A 17769-nucleotide genomic window follows, 5' to 3' on the forward strand; every position below is an offset into this window, starting at 1 on the left:
ATGCCTGGATGCATCAGTGACAGTGGTATCTGCAGTAAGATTTCTTTCTCGTGTTGAGTTTACAGAATCAAAGTGTCTTCAGGGCAGCAATCGGCAGCCAGATACAACAAGCATGTGCCTCAAAGATGCCTCATCAGGGAGATGTGAGCCATGGCCACCTGCTGCGCTGGTGGGGATGGAGGCGGGGGGCGGCGGCATATGGGGGTAAAGGTTGGCAGCACATCGGTCTTCTCCGCATCTGCAATGTCCTAGTAGGCAGTAACGGCAGACCACAGCTGTGATAGGTAACAGGTTGGCTGCGTATCAGTGTTGCACTCAGCTAGTGTGTAGCAGGCAGACCACCATCAATCAGCTTGTCTTGTTTTCACTGAAACTCAACAGATCGTCATTTTATCTGGTCCTAGTGACAGAAAAAAATGGCAGTATGAATGGAGATGCCTTTGAGCTCCAAAATTCTCATTACTTGAAGGGCCGAGCCTGCACCTACGACATGGTGACTGGGTGTATAAATGCATTTGCCCCTATTTATCAGTCCCATCAGTGCCTCTTTCCTAGCTGTGATAATTCAGTAATTATGTTGGGGCACTGAGCTTGGGTCTTTCTGTTTCTGCTTTCCTCACTCGGAGATTGTGTGGCAAGGCTCTCTTCATGCCCTGATGTCTGTTGCATTGGTGGTATGTCTTGACACTGCAATTGGCACACCAACACAGAGCTATTCTTCTCTATTTTGAGCTTGACTAGCAGAACTTTAAAAAATTTAAACATGTACAATAAAAATATTCAGCTACCCAACAGTGCATACACAGAGTTAAACAGAAAAATACATTATACGGCAAACCTTTAAAGTAAGGCATTGGTGCCTGTTGAGCAGTCAGTTCAATAACACGACAAAATTAAGTGCGATGACCCTTGCAGAGGAAGAACTTCATTTTAAATGTAAGATGTATAAATTATTCTTTATTCTTTACCAGTCTTGGCCCTAGCAACCATCATCATAGGAAATACATTAGATGTACAAGCAATTTATCTTTCATTTAGATGAAGACAAAGTCCTCAATGTTATATGATGTTTAATTAATCATATGTTATATATCACAACTCAAAGCAGCAAAACAATTCCCTCACTATAACTCACAACTGAGTATGAAAGAAATAGTGTGAGAACTGATCACCGTTAAATAGAGACCATCAATGTACACGTACGTACGTACGTAAGAACTTCGGGGAATACAATGCGAAGTACACCATATCATATTTGATTAAAGTTATACAGAGAGAGACACTGTCAGCAACCAGAAAAGTGGAAATGATACACATATACCTTAGAAGATAATATTAGAATGTATAAGTGTTGTCAACAGTGTGTAGAGGCACAGTATTCATGGAAACATAATGAAAATATCACTCAAAAATTAGTACTTATGAGTAATGGGATATCTGAAGAACACTTACATTCCATACAGCCATAGATCCAACAATAGGACTCTAATGTTTCGTAAATCATAAATTTCCAGTCAATACCTTAGCAATAAATCTGTTAGTTATCAGTAACACACACATCATGAAAATACATCATTTATAATACTTGCAACTATAAGGTTATGTCAGAATTAAGTACACAGAGTTTTGTACACTCATTAGTACAAGATAATTTAATCATATATAGTGTATAATACAACGTATAAAGTTACATGAACAAATATCCGTTAATTTCTGAAAGGGCATTATGTAGATAAACGGCAACAGTTTCCAATTGTAATATTATACAACTTGTACATCAAGTGCCAATCGGTAATGATACAACCTAGGTACTGGGCAACAAACATTTAAATTACAAACATTACTAACATGACATAAGTATACAGATGACAAAAATCGGGGACAACATAAGATAATCAATAAGTATGAACTGCCGTACATGTTGCCGAAGCAGCTGTCTCATACTATTAGTATTATTTCACTACATTGGCTGACAATAACAATTGGCAATGTCAAGAATACAAATATCTCTGTTAAGTAAATACTGGTACACTTGTACAATGACAAAAACCTGTATAGAAACATCAGAACGATATGTTCACTTTAAATGTAGCAGCATGAACTATGCAGCCAAAAAGCTATCAAAGATTCTATTGTAGTATGAACCTGAATCTCAGGTAGCAACCATTTAAATAATGGATACTATATCACTTAAACTAGGGGTTAATAATGACAAAGCTCCGGCACCACTGACCTACATGTTGAGCACTATTTCCTCGTAAGTATAAAGAACAGCTAAGCAACTGTCAAGTTTAACAGTGTCATAACTAGGCCTACATGTTTCTTCCTCTTTGAAGGCCATAGAACTAATGGTAAAACATCAGAAATCTACTCACTCAAGTTTAGAACTATAGTGAAGTTCTCTATAATTTCTAAATTACAATGTTGCCAGTGTGGTATTGGACAATACAGGAGCATACGTATGATATTATCTAAAGGAACAATGTTGACCAATAACAAAAATTTGAAATTGTATTATCATACAACCTAAAACACAGACACTAATCAGTTATCTCATACCTAGAGATCTGACACTAGTCACTGAAATCATGAAAATCAATAGCCTAAACCTTGGTACGTGGATGATTTACACATCAGGTCTGAACAACATCAAAAACAAATATTTTTCAAACTAAAACATTTGTACATATAGGATGTAAGTTACAATATTACACTTTAGGTATCCCATTATTCATAAGCAATACTCTTTGAGTGATATTTTCATTGTGTTTCCACAAAAACTGTGTCTTCATACTGTAGACAACACTGATACATTGTAATATACTTCTCAGACATATGTGTATTTTCTTCCTCCTCTTTGATTGCTGGCAGTGTAGATCTTTGTATGTAACGTACATTGAATGTGATACAACATATTCGCATTGTATTCTTGGAAGTTCTTAATGTGTTAATTGACAGTCTCTGTTTAACTGTGATCAGTATTTCAGCTTTATCTTTGATACACAGTTGTGAACTGTAGTGGGGCCAATTTCATATGCTGTTTGAGCCATGATATACTACATATGGTTAAGTAAACACCTTGTGACTTTCAATTCATCTACAGGAAAGCTCAAGTGCTTCTCCGTCTGTTTTACTGCTTTTGTTAGTACTTTGATATAATTATCTCACATACTTGTTAACCTATTTACTTTATCTTGTGCGTACATTACATATTTCATTTTTGTTGAAAGTCTTCCTGTGATGATGGTCACTAGGGCTGAAGCCAGCAAATAAAAAGAATAATCCATGCAGCTAATAGCCAAAATGCAGTTCAAGTATCTGACAGCTGTATAAAGTCACCTCACTAAATATTCCTTTTGGACACACTCTGAATATACAAAATTATCTTGTTGGGACTGATAGTAGGCCTTCCTTTACTGCAGGCACTGAATTTCCATCAAAATGAATAAAATTTATTATAGGTATTACATAATCACTAAATTTATTCTGCTGAACAATTTGAAACTCCATAGGGAGTTTTTGAATACCAGCTCCAAATTCTCATGTCATGCCTTTGACCACTGTCAACAGCAACCACAGAAATCCACAAAGCATTAGACAAGATTATCATTAGGAATACCTCTATAGGCTTTGTAACAATGACCAATATTTTAACCGAAGAGTTCACTTTCTCTATACCTCTAATGGCAACGTACATTATATAATAACCCTGTTTCACACTACATAATTGAAAGACTGACTGGATAGCATATTGAATCATCATATGCTCAAATCAGTTTGTATTGGGAACAGGAATGAACAGTATCAATTTTGAAAATATAAGGATAAGCTGCCATTGCATCTACATCAGGGCCGGCCAGAAATTCTGCACACGTGCGGTGTTCCTGCACATGTGCAACTTCCGGGTCACAGCGTGCACGCCGCACGGCCACAGCCGTCAGCGTTCACGTAGTGCATGTTTCTTGGCACAGATGTCACTTTACCCACTTGCTGGTATACTCTGTACCAGCGCATTCTAGTGCTCTTTCCACAGCTTGCAAGCCAACCATGTGAAGGTATTTCACGTATTAAACATTTAAAATACTGTCACAGTCTACTCATTGAGACATCTACTTTTATGTTAACAGTTTAACCCAGTAAGACAAGTAATACAGTTAACAACCGTGGGTTTTATTAAGGCAGCTTGACTGACGGCATGTAAATACGCATAATGTTTCTGATCTAGTATTTAAGAAAGAGAGCACTTAGCAACTTCCAGCGAACCTTATTCATGATTTCAAATAACATTAAAGTAATGCAAGGTTTCCTATAACTAATTCTCGGTTACCTCAGTTACACCCACATAATTTCTGTCTCACTGACCTCTCGATGATCACCTGTAATTTCAATACCATTATTGCTATATCTTTCATCAGTTCTGTCTGAAATCTGCATAATAACCAACAATTAGATGAATGTTATGTTTTATCGACTTCAGCTGAGCATAGCCCTTCACACATTTTTTTAAAAAAAAAAAAAAAAAAACCTAAATGTGAGTATACATTGGAACAATCGGTTTAATGAACAATTTTCCTGATAATAATGTAACCTGGAGCAGAATGAGGCAATAATGCACAGTTAGTAAACAATAATTTTTAATTATGAAAGGAATAAATCTAAACACGTTTATCACTGGTCATGAGAAATGATATAGTTAATATTGGGCACAAAAGCACGGCTCATTGACAAGCGCAAGCTGATGCGAAACTTTTCACCACTTATGCTTGATCGAAACCTTGTTTTATTCATTTTCATCACCAAGAAAAATGTTTCACAAACATATGTCGACCCGAATATGATGGACATAACTCTCGCAGCTTCTCGGTGCAGGCATGGAAATTCTTGTTATGAAAAATTTTCGTAGAATTCTCTTGTACTCCCGCACTGCAAAGAACTTGTCCTTCAGTCTTGTATTGCACTGTAGGTCTATCAGTTCCATCTGTAGATCATTTGGATCATCTTCAACTGACGATGAGAACGGTCGAGCAAAGAGGCAAATGACAGGAGACAAACTCTTAACATCAGCAAATCGTGCTCCAAATTTTTCCTTAATTTTTATAATTGTTGACACGTATTCTTGATATCTAGCAGTTTCATGGACCAGTCAAAGAGTCGGGAAATGTGCAGTGTTTTCTGTCAATAGCTGGCTCTCTAAAAGCGCAAGCTTCCTTTCAAAGGCATTTACTTTTTTCCAACATGTCAGAAACTAAATTATTTTCACCTTGCAAACTGATATTCAGGCTGTTCATGTGAGACGTAATGTCCACGAGAAATGCAAGGTCTGATATCCAACAAGGGTCTTCCAACATAGATTCACTTTTTCCCTTCTCATGTAAGGATGTTACTATGACCAACCGTAAATCAAAAAATATTTTCAGCATTTTACCCCAACTGAGCCAGCGTACTTCGGTATAGTAAGGTATGTCGCCGTACTCCGCTCCAAATTTCTCCAAGAACCGCCGTAACTGGCGATGCGTAAGCCCATGTGTCTTCAGATAGTTTACAGTACGCACAACAATTTGCATGACGTTTGCTAACGTTACTGATTTTGCACACAGCGCCTCTCGATGCAGAATGCAGTGAACTCCATACAATGCCTCGTCTGTGCGCCCTAGCTTTTTGCGCATCCGTGCTATGAGTCCTCTCTGATGGCCTTGCATTGATGGTGCTCCATCTGTGGTCACTGAGACTAACCAATTCCAGTCCATACCGACACCATCAATCGCTTGCTCGACAGCTTGGAGTAAGTCCGCACCTGTAGCAGTCCCTTTCGAAGGTACTAAGTCCAATACGTCCTCTGTTACACAAAGTGCGATATCGACACCTCGTATGTATATCACAACCTGGGCTGTATCTGTAAGATCTGTTGCTTCATCGAGCGCAACAGAGAAAGCAACAAAGTCTTTAGCCTTATTTATTAGCTGCCTGTGCACATCGCCAGCCATAGCACTGATACGTCTTGTCACTGTTTGTTTGGATAGACTGATTTCTTGAAACCTGCTAACGTCCGTGGGACACACAAGTTCTGCAGCATCAATCAGACACCATTTCATGAAGTCCCCTTCGGAAAAGAGTTTCCCAGATTGTGTAATTCTTAATGTGATTTTAAAACTTGCTCGCAGTGAAGATTTGGTGTGGTTGTCATTCTGGAAAATTGAAAACAGTAAATTTTACAGCGTACATAAATGTAACACAAGAAACTAAGAGTTCAAGAAGTAACAGTTACTTTGACATACAGTAAAATCGAGTTGATGTGTCTCATCCATTTTCTTAAGGATATTTAATTTTGCTTGCCGTTCTTTACTGTTGAGTACACTACACTCGTCTTTGTGGTATGTATTGTAGTGTCTTTCAATTGAAAACTTACGCTGGCCGCCTATTATTCGGCGGCACAGCAAACACTGAGTTTTCGCCAACGGCTACAAAAAAGAACTGCAGTTCCCAGTCATTTTTAAACGACTGAGAACATACATCTCCCGTCCTTTGCTTTTGCACAGTACCTGTCATTTCTCAGCACTTCCCTGTTAAGGTTACGGTCACCAGGAGTAAACAAGACTGGGTATGTTGCGCTCTTGCTTGTACCACATAAACGGGGAAGTGGAGCCGCCGCCGTTCATTTAGGACACATGTCTAGTAACAGATGTCGCTGTCGCTCATTGTGGCACACGTGCGCACATGTGCAGCACTTCCGCACGTCTGCACACTGTGCAGCGTTTGGCCGGCCCTGATCTACATAAACACAACACTGTGCCAGCCCAGGTAGTTAGTGACTTTCACTCCTGATGATGACGGTGGAGACAGCTATCGAAAACTCGAGTGTTTTACTCAAAATAACACTCCTTGTAAATTGAGAACATTTTGTTGGAGACATATAGCTGTTATCTTGCAATGCTGGGCATAATAAGCAGCAGCCTGATCTCTAGAAAGAGAACCAAACAAATACGTAAAACTCTTAGCATACCTGTTCTAAAATATGCCAATGAGAATTGGACATTAACAAATTTGAAAGAAGTAAAACCAACAATATTTGGAAGTAATATTTTGAGAAAGCTATTTGGAGGAATCCAACATCAAATCACAGCAGAACTGAGAAAACTAACAAACACTCAAGTCTACAGTTTATGTGAAGTGGCACAAATTGCACCCAACATTAAAGCTAGGAGACATCGTTGGATTGCAAGGGTACTTCAAGCTCAGGAATAAAGAAAAACCCATCACATGCATACAGAATACCCTCAGGATGAACATCTCTTGGTAGACAGACTATTTGACGTAAGATAATAAATAAAAATCCTAGATGAGAAATTAAATGCCAAAACAGGACAACCTGGAAAAGCACTGTCAGAACAGCAACTAACAACTTTCAAGGCTTACAAAACTCTTCAAAAACAAGTATAATGCAAAAGTAAATTAGGCGAACTCTTATTCAATATTTTACACTAGCATGCTGTTACATTTTCCATTCTCTCAAGCTGATTATTCATGCATAATTAAATTTTTTATACCATGTGTTGCAAGAAAGAATAATAATGCAAAAAAATCTGTTGCTTACCACTACTAAATTTTATAAGCGCACTCATCATTTCATCAAAATAGAATATTCTGGTCTGACAATTCAGATCTTTTGCACCTGCAATTTTTGCACAGGTTCTGATAAACCTGGAAAAGAAAATAAAAAAAAATGAAATTTAAGAGGAACTGTAACCACACTGTTACTATGAGATAAAAGTTGAAGAATGCTAATTCTGTATCTCTCAATCCATTTTTTTTCCTTTTTTCCCCCTAAGGTAAGTCTTTCCGCTCCCGGGATTGGAATGACTCCTTACCCTCTCCCTTAAAACCCACTTCCTTTCGTCTTTCCCTCTCCTTCCCTCTTTCCTGATGAGGCAACAGTTTGTGTGTCTATCGAACTGCCAGCGCTTTCGTTCGGTAAGTCACCTCATCTTTGTTTTTATATATAATTTTTCCCACGTGGAATGTTTCCCTATAGACACACAAAGATGATGTGACTTACCATACGAAAGCGCTGGCAGGTCGATAGAAACACGAACAGACACATACATACACACAAAATTCAAGCTTTCGCAACAAACTGTTGCCTCATCAGGAAAGAGGGAAGGAGAGGGAAAGACGAAAGGAAGTGGGTTTTAAGGGAGAGGGTAAGGAGTCATTCCAATCCCGGGAGCGGAAAGACTTACCTTAGGGGGAAAAAAGGACGGGTATGCACTCGCACACACACACATATCCATCCACACATATACAGACACAAACAATATATATATATCTTGAACGTCCAACCAGTCAGTCAGCAAGACTCGGCAGAGAAGCGCCTCTGAAAATGTCCTGGATGAAACGTTGGGAACGGAAGAGTTTCTTGGACCACAACCTCACATCCCAAAAGGTTTACCAGCAGCTTTGTATTTACTCTTTTTCAATTTTTGTTTTCTGTTGAGTTTTTCTCCACCAGAGATGGTGAACTACCAACCAATTCACTACAAGGACATGATGAGGTGACAAATACTTAACTCTGTTGCCTCAGGTAATGGTTAATAGGAAATGGCAGACACACTGAGAAGCACACTTCTGTAACTGCCCTGGCAAGCACATGCACTGGTGGTAATATTCTTAGGCTTGGTTTCAGATAAATGGATCTTTGAAAAGGCTATCTTTACAACAAATGGAAACACTATTCTAAAAACTAGAGGAAGCTTTAATTTTTTTGAGTTTGTTTGGCTTTTACATGGTACACTGTCAATCCTAAGGGCTCAGGTTCGATTCCCGGCTGGGTCGGAGATTTTCTCCACTCAGGGACTGGGTGTTGTGTTGTCCTAATCATCATCATTTCATCCCATCGACATGCAAGTCGCCATAGTGGCCTCAAATCAAAAGACTTGCACCCGGCGAACGGTCTACCCAATGGGAGGCCCCCATCACACGACATTTATTTATCATATGGTGAAACATCAATAATTAAGAATACTACATGTAAGTAGTGCATAACTCCGCCACACACCGTCAGGTGGCTTGCGGAGTATGGATGTAGATATATTAATATGGTAGTAACAAAATGCGTTCAGATAAGTCTGTAATGTTGGAGTTAATATTAAAGGGGCAGTCTTTCGCAACATGACATTAACTGTTTTTAGATTTTTCATACCACAGTCCACTATGTAAGATATATTTGTCCATGGTGTCACAATAAGTTCACGGAAGTTCGGAATGTTGAATTGTTTTAAACCAGAAGGGTATCATCCTCAACTGTTAATTTCTTGCAAGTTCATGGCAGCAGAAGCTAGAACAATGAAGAGGGCACCAATTTAGGGCCCATGTAGAATATAGCACGTGTTTTCCCTCACATTTAATGCTCTTTAAACTGAGGTAGTTCCTTCAATGTTTCTCCTCCTCTCACAGAACAAGCCACAAAATTTAAAACTGAAGTTTCAATGAAAGAACATAGGTTGCTCTTGCTGTGTGAGTAATTCAGTTTGCGTGTGGAAACCAACATCTAGTGGCAGAGTTTTACCAACTTGAAAACAGATAATTTTTTTTGTGCAGCAGGATAAACGGATGCAGTAGACACAAAGTTTCATTTTTTAGTAAATCAAATACGACCAAGTGCAATAAAAATTCTAAAAGTTACATGTTAACTGAGGTACCTCTTTAGTACTTCACTCCATGGCAATAGCCCACACTCCCTGTAATCAGGTGAAAGGTGTGGCAGCCACACTGAGAACTGACTACTGTTTCACTATCAACATGCATGAAGCCTGTCAAAATACAACAAAATGATGGTTCTCAGTCCATTAAAACACAATTCTTTTCCATGGCAATCGAGCAAGAGTTAAAGTGTGAATAGTCTATCTTCCAAAGAGCCTTTCCTAGTACTTGAAAGTACTACGATGAGCTTTGAGACTGCCATGGTTCCCAAAAGACAGGGATACAATCAAATTTTTCCCAAGACAAGCCCTTTTTTTCCATGTGCTGCCTCACTAAGCAAATTTGCATTGAACAACCTGCCATTATTTATGCAGTTATAGAAGGCCCACTTTCACACAGAGAAAAGATTTTTTATTACACTATATCTGTTGGAAAAATAGCAAAATGATCTCACATTCATTAATTTCAAACACAGTACTTTAAAAAATTCAAGTCACAAAAATTCTTGGATTTACTGATATGAGGCAATGAAGTGTATGATGGAGAAAATTTTCACAAAGTGTAACTAAACAAAATTCCCATTTTTATATGAAACTAAGGAAGGGTGTACTTAACACTGTCTTAACACATCAAGCATTTGCTAATCACAATCTCAAAAGCAAAAATCAAACTGTTCCAAAAAATGCATTTTGTACACATTACTGTATCAACATACACATAGGGTATCACACTCCAGAAACGAATGTTGCTGGTAAAAGCAACTGTGTAAAAGAAATTTTTTTTCAGAAATAACTAAGTGACTATCAATTGCATTCTATGAAATCATTTTCGAACCGACAAAAACATGCACGAATGCTTAAAAAAGAAAACTTACAATCTTGTGGTCATAGAAAAGGAAACATTATTATTCAAGATTAATTAATTAACGCACACATAATGCAATAAGGCACTGTGCAACACAATAGATGGACCACTTGATCAAAATCCTGCAACTGCTTCCCATTGTGATGCATACATTTGAAATTTGTCTGAAAGGTGACTACAATCTCCCTCTCTCGTGGTGTAAAAGTGTGGTGTCCAGCAACGTTACCCTCACCCTCAGACTCAGCAACACTTTAAAACAGCAAGGTGTTGACACGTGATGAAACGGCCACAGCTCAGAAATTCATGTGAGCTCTAAGGTGTGTTAATGATGTCACATTGGCACCAAATTGTACCACAATTCTGCCCAATGCCACTGGGGCATATCACATGATGAGAAGGTCGTTACCCACATTTTACTCCTTGTTCTGATACCTCTGCAATAGAGGTCTGAACCAGAACAGCTAGTGTTGAAACCACATGGTTTTCTTATGGGTGACTGAGGAAAACATTTCAGACATCACCATTCAGAATCAACATAGAAAGGCCTCTTGAGGATGGCATAAAGAACACCAATGAAACTGCACCTTCCATTGGCACGTTGATTCCTACACATTCACAGTCGCAAACAACGTTCACAGAGTGATGAGCAACAGGTCAAAGTTAGACACTGTTGCTACCCCTGGGTGTTTCAAACCTATTCTAAAGACATCGGGGGGAGGCTGCAATCACACGTAACATGATTTGATCCCTCTGAAGTGTACTGCAACAACAATTTTTGCTCTGGTATACATGGTAGAACCACCAGGGACCGTTCAAAACTATTCGACAAAATCTGAATGTGGTTCGAAGTAGCAAAGGGTATTTTATGGTTTTTCAGCCCTCCTGATTCAACCCTGCCCCCCTCCTTTCCTGTGCCATGATCATAGGGGTGTGCAACATTAATATGTGTGTGAATAATACAGCAAAGGGTCCTTTTAAGACCCTCCCCTCCTGTTTGGCAACACCTGCAGTACCACCCATGCACCTTTGTTGCGCATGTTAAAAATGTACCTGTCAGAAACTTCGACATCCATTTGGCTTCCTGGCTGCTGTAGTGCATGAGGGTTAGGCAACCCATTCAACAGGTTTGACTGTCCTCTGGCACTAGAGCAGCCGTGATGCTGAAGAAGTTCCAAAGTATCTGAAAGCTGTATTTTTAACTTCCTCACCAAAGTGTGGGTGGCAACAAAAGAGTGTTGCCAAACAGAGGCTAGGGGGTTGGGGGGGAGGGGGTGTCTTAGAGGGACCCTTTGCCATTTTATTCATGCACATGTCAGTGTTGCATCCCTGTGATCACACCACAGGATGGCAGAGGACTGAAAAAACATTAACACCTTTTGCTGTTTCAGATCACTTTCTAATTTCATCAAATGGTTTTGAATGATCCCTAGTGTTTCCACACTATATACCAGATCAAAAATTGGGGTCCCACTATACTCCATAGGGATTATATCACATTCAGCAGAGTTGCAGCCCCACAATGCTTTTAGAGTGGGTTCGGAATTTCCAAGAGTGGCAGGGAGTCTAACATTGTCAAGAACGTCGTCATGTTGATCAGCACCCAGTGAACTGTAGTTTTCGACCACAAAATGTGTAGGAATCAATGCCCCGATGGAAGGTGAAGTTTCATCAACATCCTTTACATCATGCCCAAGAGCCCTTTCCATGTTAATTCTGAGCAGTGGTGTGACTGGAATGTTTTCCTCTGCCATTCAGAAGAAGACCACATGTTTTCATGTCTGGATGTCTGGGTTCTGACCTCTATCACAGAGGCATCAAAGAAAAAGCGTGAAATATGAGTAACACGGGATGTGACGACATTCCCATTATGCGACAAATCCACAGTGGCACTGGGCATGATTGGTGAAATTTAGTGCCAATGTGACATCATTAACCCCCCTTACAACTCACATGAACTTCTGCACTGTGGCCTTTGTCTCATGTGTGTCAACACCTTGCTGTTTGCAGCATCCCCAAGCCTGAGGGTAATGGTGCAGTTAGTAAAAGTAAACCTGTGAACTGATCTTAAACATCTATCTATACTGAACTGCATCGGACCATCAGCACTGTTTGTGTCTTATCGAAAGTGATGCATACCAACAACCTCAAACAACAAGTAATGTCATATTTGAAGATTTAGATTTTTGCGATCAGCATGCTTATTATGCAAGGGTCTCTCCTTAGATATAAAACAATAATTTAATTTTCTAGATAGAATGACAGACCACCAGTGTTCATTTTTATGCAGGAGGCCAATGGATAACAGAACAGGTGTGCGGAAATAGCATACTGGCACACCTCAACAGGATTTAGTGTTACACAGAACTATTTTCATTTGATAATTATTTTTATTTTACTTTTTCCTCCTCTTTTTGTTTTTACAGGCAGTACAAACAATACAAAAAATAATAAAAAACAATAACACACATTGATCTACTAGAGCAAAATTTCACATAATTTTTGTTTCTGCTAATAAATAAACATTCTACTTAAAAATTAGTGAAGAGAATACAATAAATGAGGTTAGTACACGAAGGTGAAAGAAAGAATACTTTTCTGATCAAACAGAATACTGAAAAGCTAATAGCTAAGAATACACAGAAAACCAACAATGTTGAAGGAATCAAACAACAATTAAAAACACTACAGTACCTGTCAACTATATCAGTCTTCTTATAACACGAAGCAAGTTCCAATAGTGTTTCAGCTGCTAACTTCAACCAGCCTTCCTCTTCATACTGTAAAAATGCTTCAGCAAGAAAAACACTTGCTTTATGTGGCTCCTCCATTTTTATATAAAAATCAGCAAGATCTCTGCCAACCATGCGAGCTGAACGAAATCTACCAATATGTTTGAATGTCCCCATTGCAAGTTCAGCAAGCTCCTAGACACAGAAATTAAAAATTATTAGCAAGTGCTTCTAATACGTTATTACTGCACATATGGAACTACTTTTCCCCTAAATCTTCATATGCCATTGCTGTTCTACTTACATCATTATCACTCACTTAAAATTGATTCATCACTACTAAATCTGTACACCCTTCACAATAATGTGAAAGTATTATCAGACACATAGTAAGAGGTAATAATGCCAATATTATCCATATGGTTATCCTAGTCTTTCATTCTTGAAGTTTTATAAATGCACTGTACGTACCAAAAATGAAAAATGATTTTTTGAGTATATTTAATTTAGACAAGACTAAAAAGTTTAAAATAAATTAATGTGTGTATTTCAATACAAAAAAAAACAGAACTAATGCAAAATCTGTGTATAACTATGGTTAATACCACGAAGATCACAGAAGTCAGTTGCTCTCACTTATTGATGCCAGTATTACAAAGCTATGTACAAAGTTCTCTCTACATCAGCTTTTCTTTACCGAAAGTTCTGCTATAATTATGTCAACACCATTTACTCTCTTGACCAATAAAACTGCAAGACCATGAAGGTGACATGCAGCAAACATCAAGTTGTTATGAAGTGTACCATATGTTTGGACCCTTTAAAATGGTTGATTTCTTTTTTAATTTTTTACATGCAACAAACAAAGCAAGCGTTAAACTAACCAGATAATGTTTCTTAAAAGCTTCTTTTGATGAAAGAGCTTCTTTCAGTTTGTCAGTGGGCGTTGGCTGTTTGATGCCTGGAGGTGGATCTCCCATACCAGCTGAAAGTAGCACTACAGTATGAAGCTGCTCACTTGTAGGTTCCAAACCCGGCGTAAGACCACACAATTCACCCAGTTCTCTCAGCTGTAAATGCAAAAATTACTAGTTGTGGCGACTGATTAATGTAGCATAAACAATGTTTTCATGAAAGCAACTAAAATTACCTAATTTCAACTTTTCCTAATTGCACACCGCATTAGTCAAATAAATGTGCAAGGGCAAAGTAATAGATGGTGTAAAGTAAGAGGTGCCATTTTTTCAAATAAGTAAAGTCAACTATCAACTTTAATATTAAGCAATTAGTAAAGGAAACAAAAGAAAAATTCGGAGTAGGAATTAAAATCCATGGAGAATAAATAAAAACTTTGAGGTTCACCAATGACATTGTAATTCCATCAAAGACAGCAAAGGACCTGGAAGAGCAGCTGAACGGAACGGACAGTGTCTTAAAAGGAGGATTTAAGATGAACATCAACATAAGCAAAACAAGGATAATGGACTGTAGTCTAATTAAATCGGGTGATGCTGAGGCAATTAGATTAGATTAGGAAATTAGACACTTAAAGTAGTAAAGAAGTTTTTATATTTGGGGAGCAAAATAACTGATGATGGTCGAAGTAGAGAGGATATAAAATGTAGACTGGCAATGGCAAGGGAAGAGTTTCTGAAGAAGAAAAATTTGTTAACATCGAGCATAGATTTAAGTGTCAGGAAGTCGTTTCTGAAAGTATTTGTATGGAGTGTAGCCATGTATGGAAGTGAAATGTGGATGATAAATAGTTTAGGCAAGAAGAGAATAGAAGCTTTCAAAATTTCTTGCTACAGAAGAATGCTGAAGATTAAATGGGTAGATCACATAACTAATGAGGAGGTATTGAATAGAATTGGAGAGAAGAGAAATTTGTGGTGCATCTTGACTAAAAGAAGGGATCGGTTAGTAGGGCATATTCTGAGGCATCAAGGGATCACCAATTTAGTATTGGAGGGCAGCGTGGAGCGTAAAAATCATAGAGGGAGACAAAGAGATGAATACACTAAACAGACTCAGAAGGATGTAGGTTGCAGAAGGTACTGGGAGTTGAAGAAGCTTGCACAGGATAGAGTAGCATGGAGAGCTGCATCAAACCAGTCTCATATATATAAAAACAAAGATGATGTGACTTACCAAATGAGAGCGCTGGCAGCTTGATAGACACACAAGCAAACAAAAACATACACACAAAATTCAAGCATTCGCAACCAACAGTTGCTTCATCAGAAAGAGGGAAGGAGAGGGAAAGACGAAATGATGTGGGTTTTAAGGGAGAGGGTAAGGAGTCATTCCAACCCCGAGAGCGGAAAGACTTACCTTAGGGGGAAAAAAGGATGGGTATACACTCGCGCGCACACACACACACACACACACACACACACACACACACACACACACACACACATGTCCATCCACACATATACAGACACAAGCAGACATATACAGAGGCTTTGCTTCACAGATTTGTATCACTGTGGTGAGGCTTTGCCTCTGTATATGTCTGCTTGTGTCTGTATATGTGTGGATGGATGGATGGATGGATGGATATGTGTGTGTGTGTGTGTGTGTGTGTGTGTGTGTGTGTGTGTGTGTGTGTGTGTGCGCCCTAAGGTAAGTCTTTCCGCTCCCGGGATTGGAATGACTCCTTACCCTCTCCCTTAAAACCCAAATCCTTTCGTCTTTCCCTCTCCTTCCCTCTTTCCTGACGAGGCAACCGTTGGTTGCGAAAGCTAGAATTTTGTGTGTATGTTTGTGTGTCTATCGACGTGCCAGTGCTTTCGTTTGGTAAGACACATCTTTGTTTTTAGATATATTTTTTCCCACTAAACAATATGTTCTGTGAAACAGCCATAATTCCTATAAGACTGGTAACTTGCAGCTTCTTTGCTGCAGGAGAATTGAAATGTTGACTTGGATTTGAGATAAGTGCAAAGAAAGAAGTCACAGTGATACAAATCTGTGAAGCACAGAGGCCAAAGAATGACATTTATTTTCAAAAAACTTGCGCTGTAAGCCTTGCCTTGTAGCCTCAGTCTTCATCATGCCAGAATCACATTTGTTCCAATGTTCAAAATTGAAGCCCTATGTTTGAAAATACAGTTCTGTGTAACAGGCTGCCATAATTTTCCAATGTGACACACTGTGTAGCACTTAAAGAAGTATAGTCCAATGATCTGAATAATAAAGATATTACATAATTATCTGAACTCACCACTGGCGTATTCTGGAGGAAGCAGTGTGGCTTTCCTGTTACCCAAAATTTAGTATTTACATCATTGTCCAAATGGAAATGTGACTCATTACCCACCGACAAAACAATACCAAGAGTCTCTAGCATTCATCCCAAAAATAGTATGTAATTTTAAAAAAATCACCATTAACTAAATTTCGCATGATGAAGATTTTGTGTAAGTGTAGCAACCTGTCACACAGCAAGTAATTCCACACCAAATGATATATCACAAAAAATGATTCCACTCTTCTGAAAATTGAATTAGAACCTGGACTATTGCCACTGCACTTAACATCGTAATGTCAACATAAACAGTTACAAAAGCATCTTTATTTCTAAAAGGCTGCTAAATAGCACAAACACTGCATGTCTAAATTCATATCAGACTGCACATGGCACTTCTATTTCCTGTTTTGGGAATATTACCCAGTTCAAAAGCACACATTATTTTCATGTCACCCTTTTCTGTTTTCAAGAAAAGGTAAAGCAATGTAATACACTGAGTGACCATCATTAGAACCATTAAGTTATTTTACATCCACTGTGGAAAATATGTGCACTGGCCAAGGGATTGTGAAGTGCATCACACAAATTCCAAGTTAATTCTGAGCAAGCCTTGTTAGTAATATTGTTTGGTCATATCCAGCTATTCATCTCTTCTCATCTTCTTCACAAACATGCAAAGTCACCAAATTTGCGTCAAATAGTAAGACTTGGACCAAGTAGAACAATCCCAGATGGTGTCTCCTGGCCAATAATGCCATTATGCATTCATTTCAATAACTGAATAGAGAATTACAAACCATCTGCCACATTTTTGCTTTGTATTCTCTTTTTGTACTTATCTGTCATTATCTGTTCAATGGAAGGGAAAAGTTAAGCAATCTAACAGTTTTTATTTAAGTTCAAAAAAAAATTTTTATTTAAAAATGAAGTTGGAAATGATAAAGAGTGAGAACTATGATCAACTACAATAGAACTGAAGATATTTTACAAAATTCAAAATAGAAATGTCCTCAATCCATAGATTACAGCAGAAATCTTTATCAAGAATTTTGTAAATGCTGTTGAGGAAACAACACAAAAGCATTATTATTATTATTATTATTATTATTATTATTTATATATAAGAAAAGCCATGAACATGCCAAAGGGCATTCACTACACCTTTACATTAGGTAATAACAACACCTGTAACAGTAAATGCAAGAAAAGTATATAGTCACTTCT

The 17769-nt window shown here is 38.3% G+C and overlaps 1 protein-coding gene across 2 annotated transcripts in view; it reads right to left on the reverse strand.

Moving 5' to 3' along the window:
- Positions 1–17769, reverse strand: part of LOC126471170 (trafficking protein particle complex subunit 10) — a 157827-nt gene that overhangs the window by 114519 nt on the left and 25539 nt on the right. For both annotated transcript variants that reach the window (XM_050099274.1, XM_050099275.1), the window contains 3 exons: positions 14174–14359; positions 13252–13484; positions 7592–7698 (listed from right to left, as the gene is read on the reverse strand). In XM_050099274.1, the coding sequence (XP_049955231.1) occupies positions 7592–7698; positions 13252–13484; positions 14174–14359 (526 nt within the window). The remainder of the gene's footprint in view (positions 1–7591; positions 7699–13251; positions 13485–14173; positions 14360–17769) is intronic.

The sequence above is a fragment of the Schistocerca serialis genome, chromosome 3 (assembly GCF_023864345.2).
Source record: "Schistocerca serialis cubense isolate TAMUIC-IGC-003099 chromosome 3, iqSchSeri2.2, whole genome shotgun sequence".
Lineage (NCBI taxonomy): Eukaryota > Metazoa > Arthropoda > Insecta > Orthoptera > Acrididae > Schistocerca > Schistocerca serialis.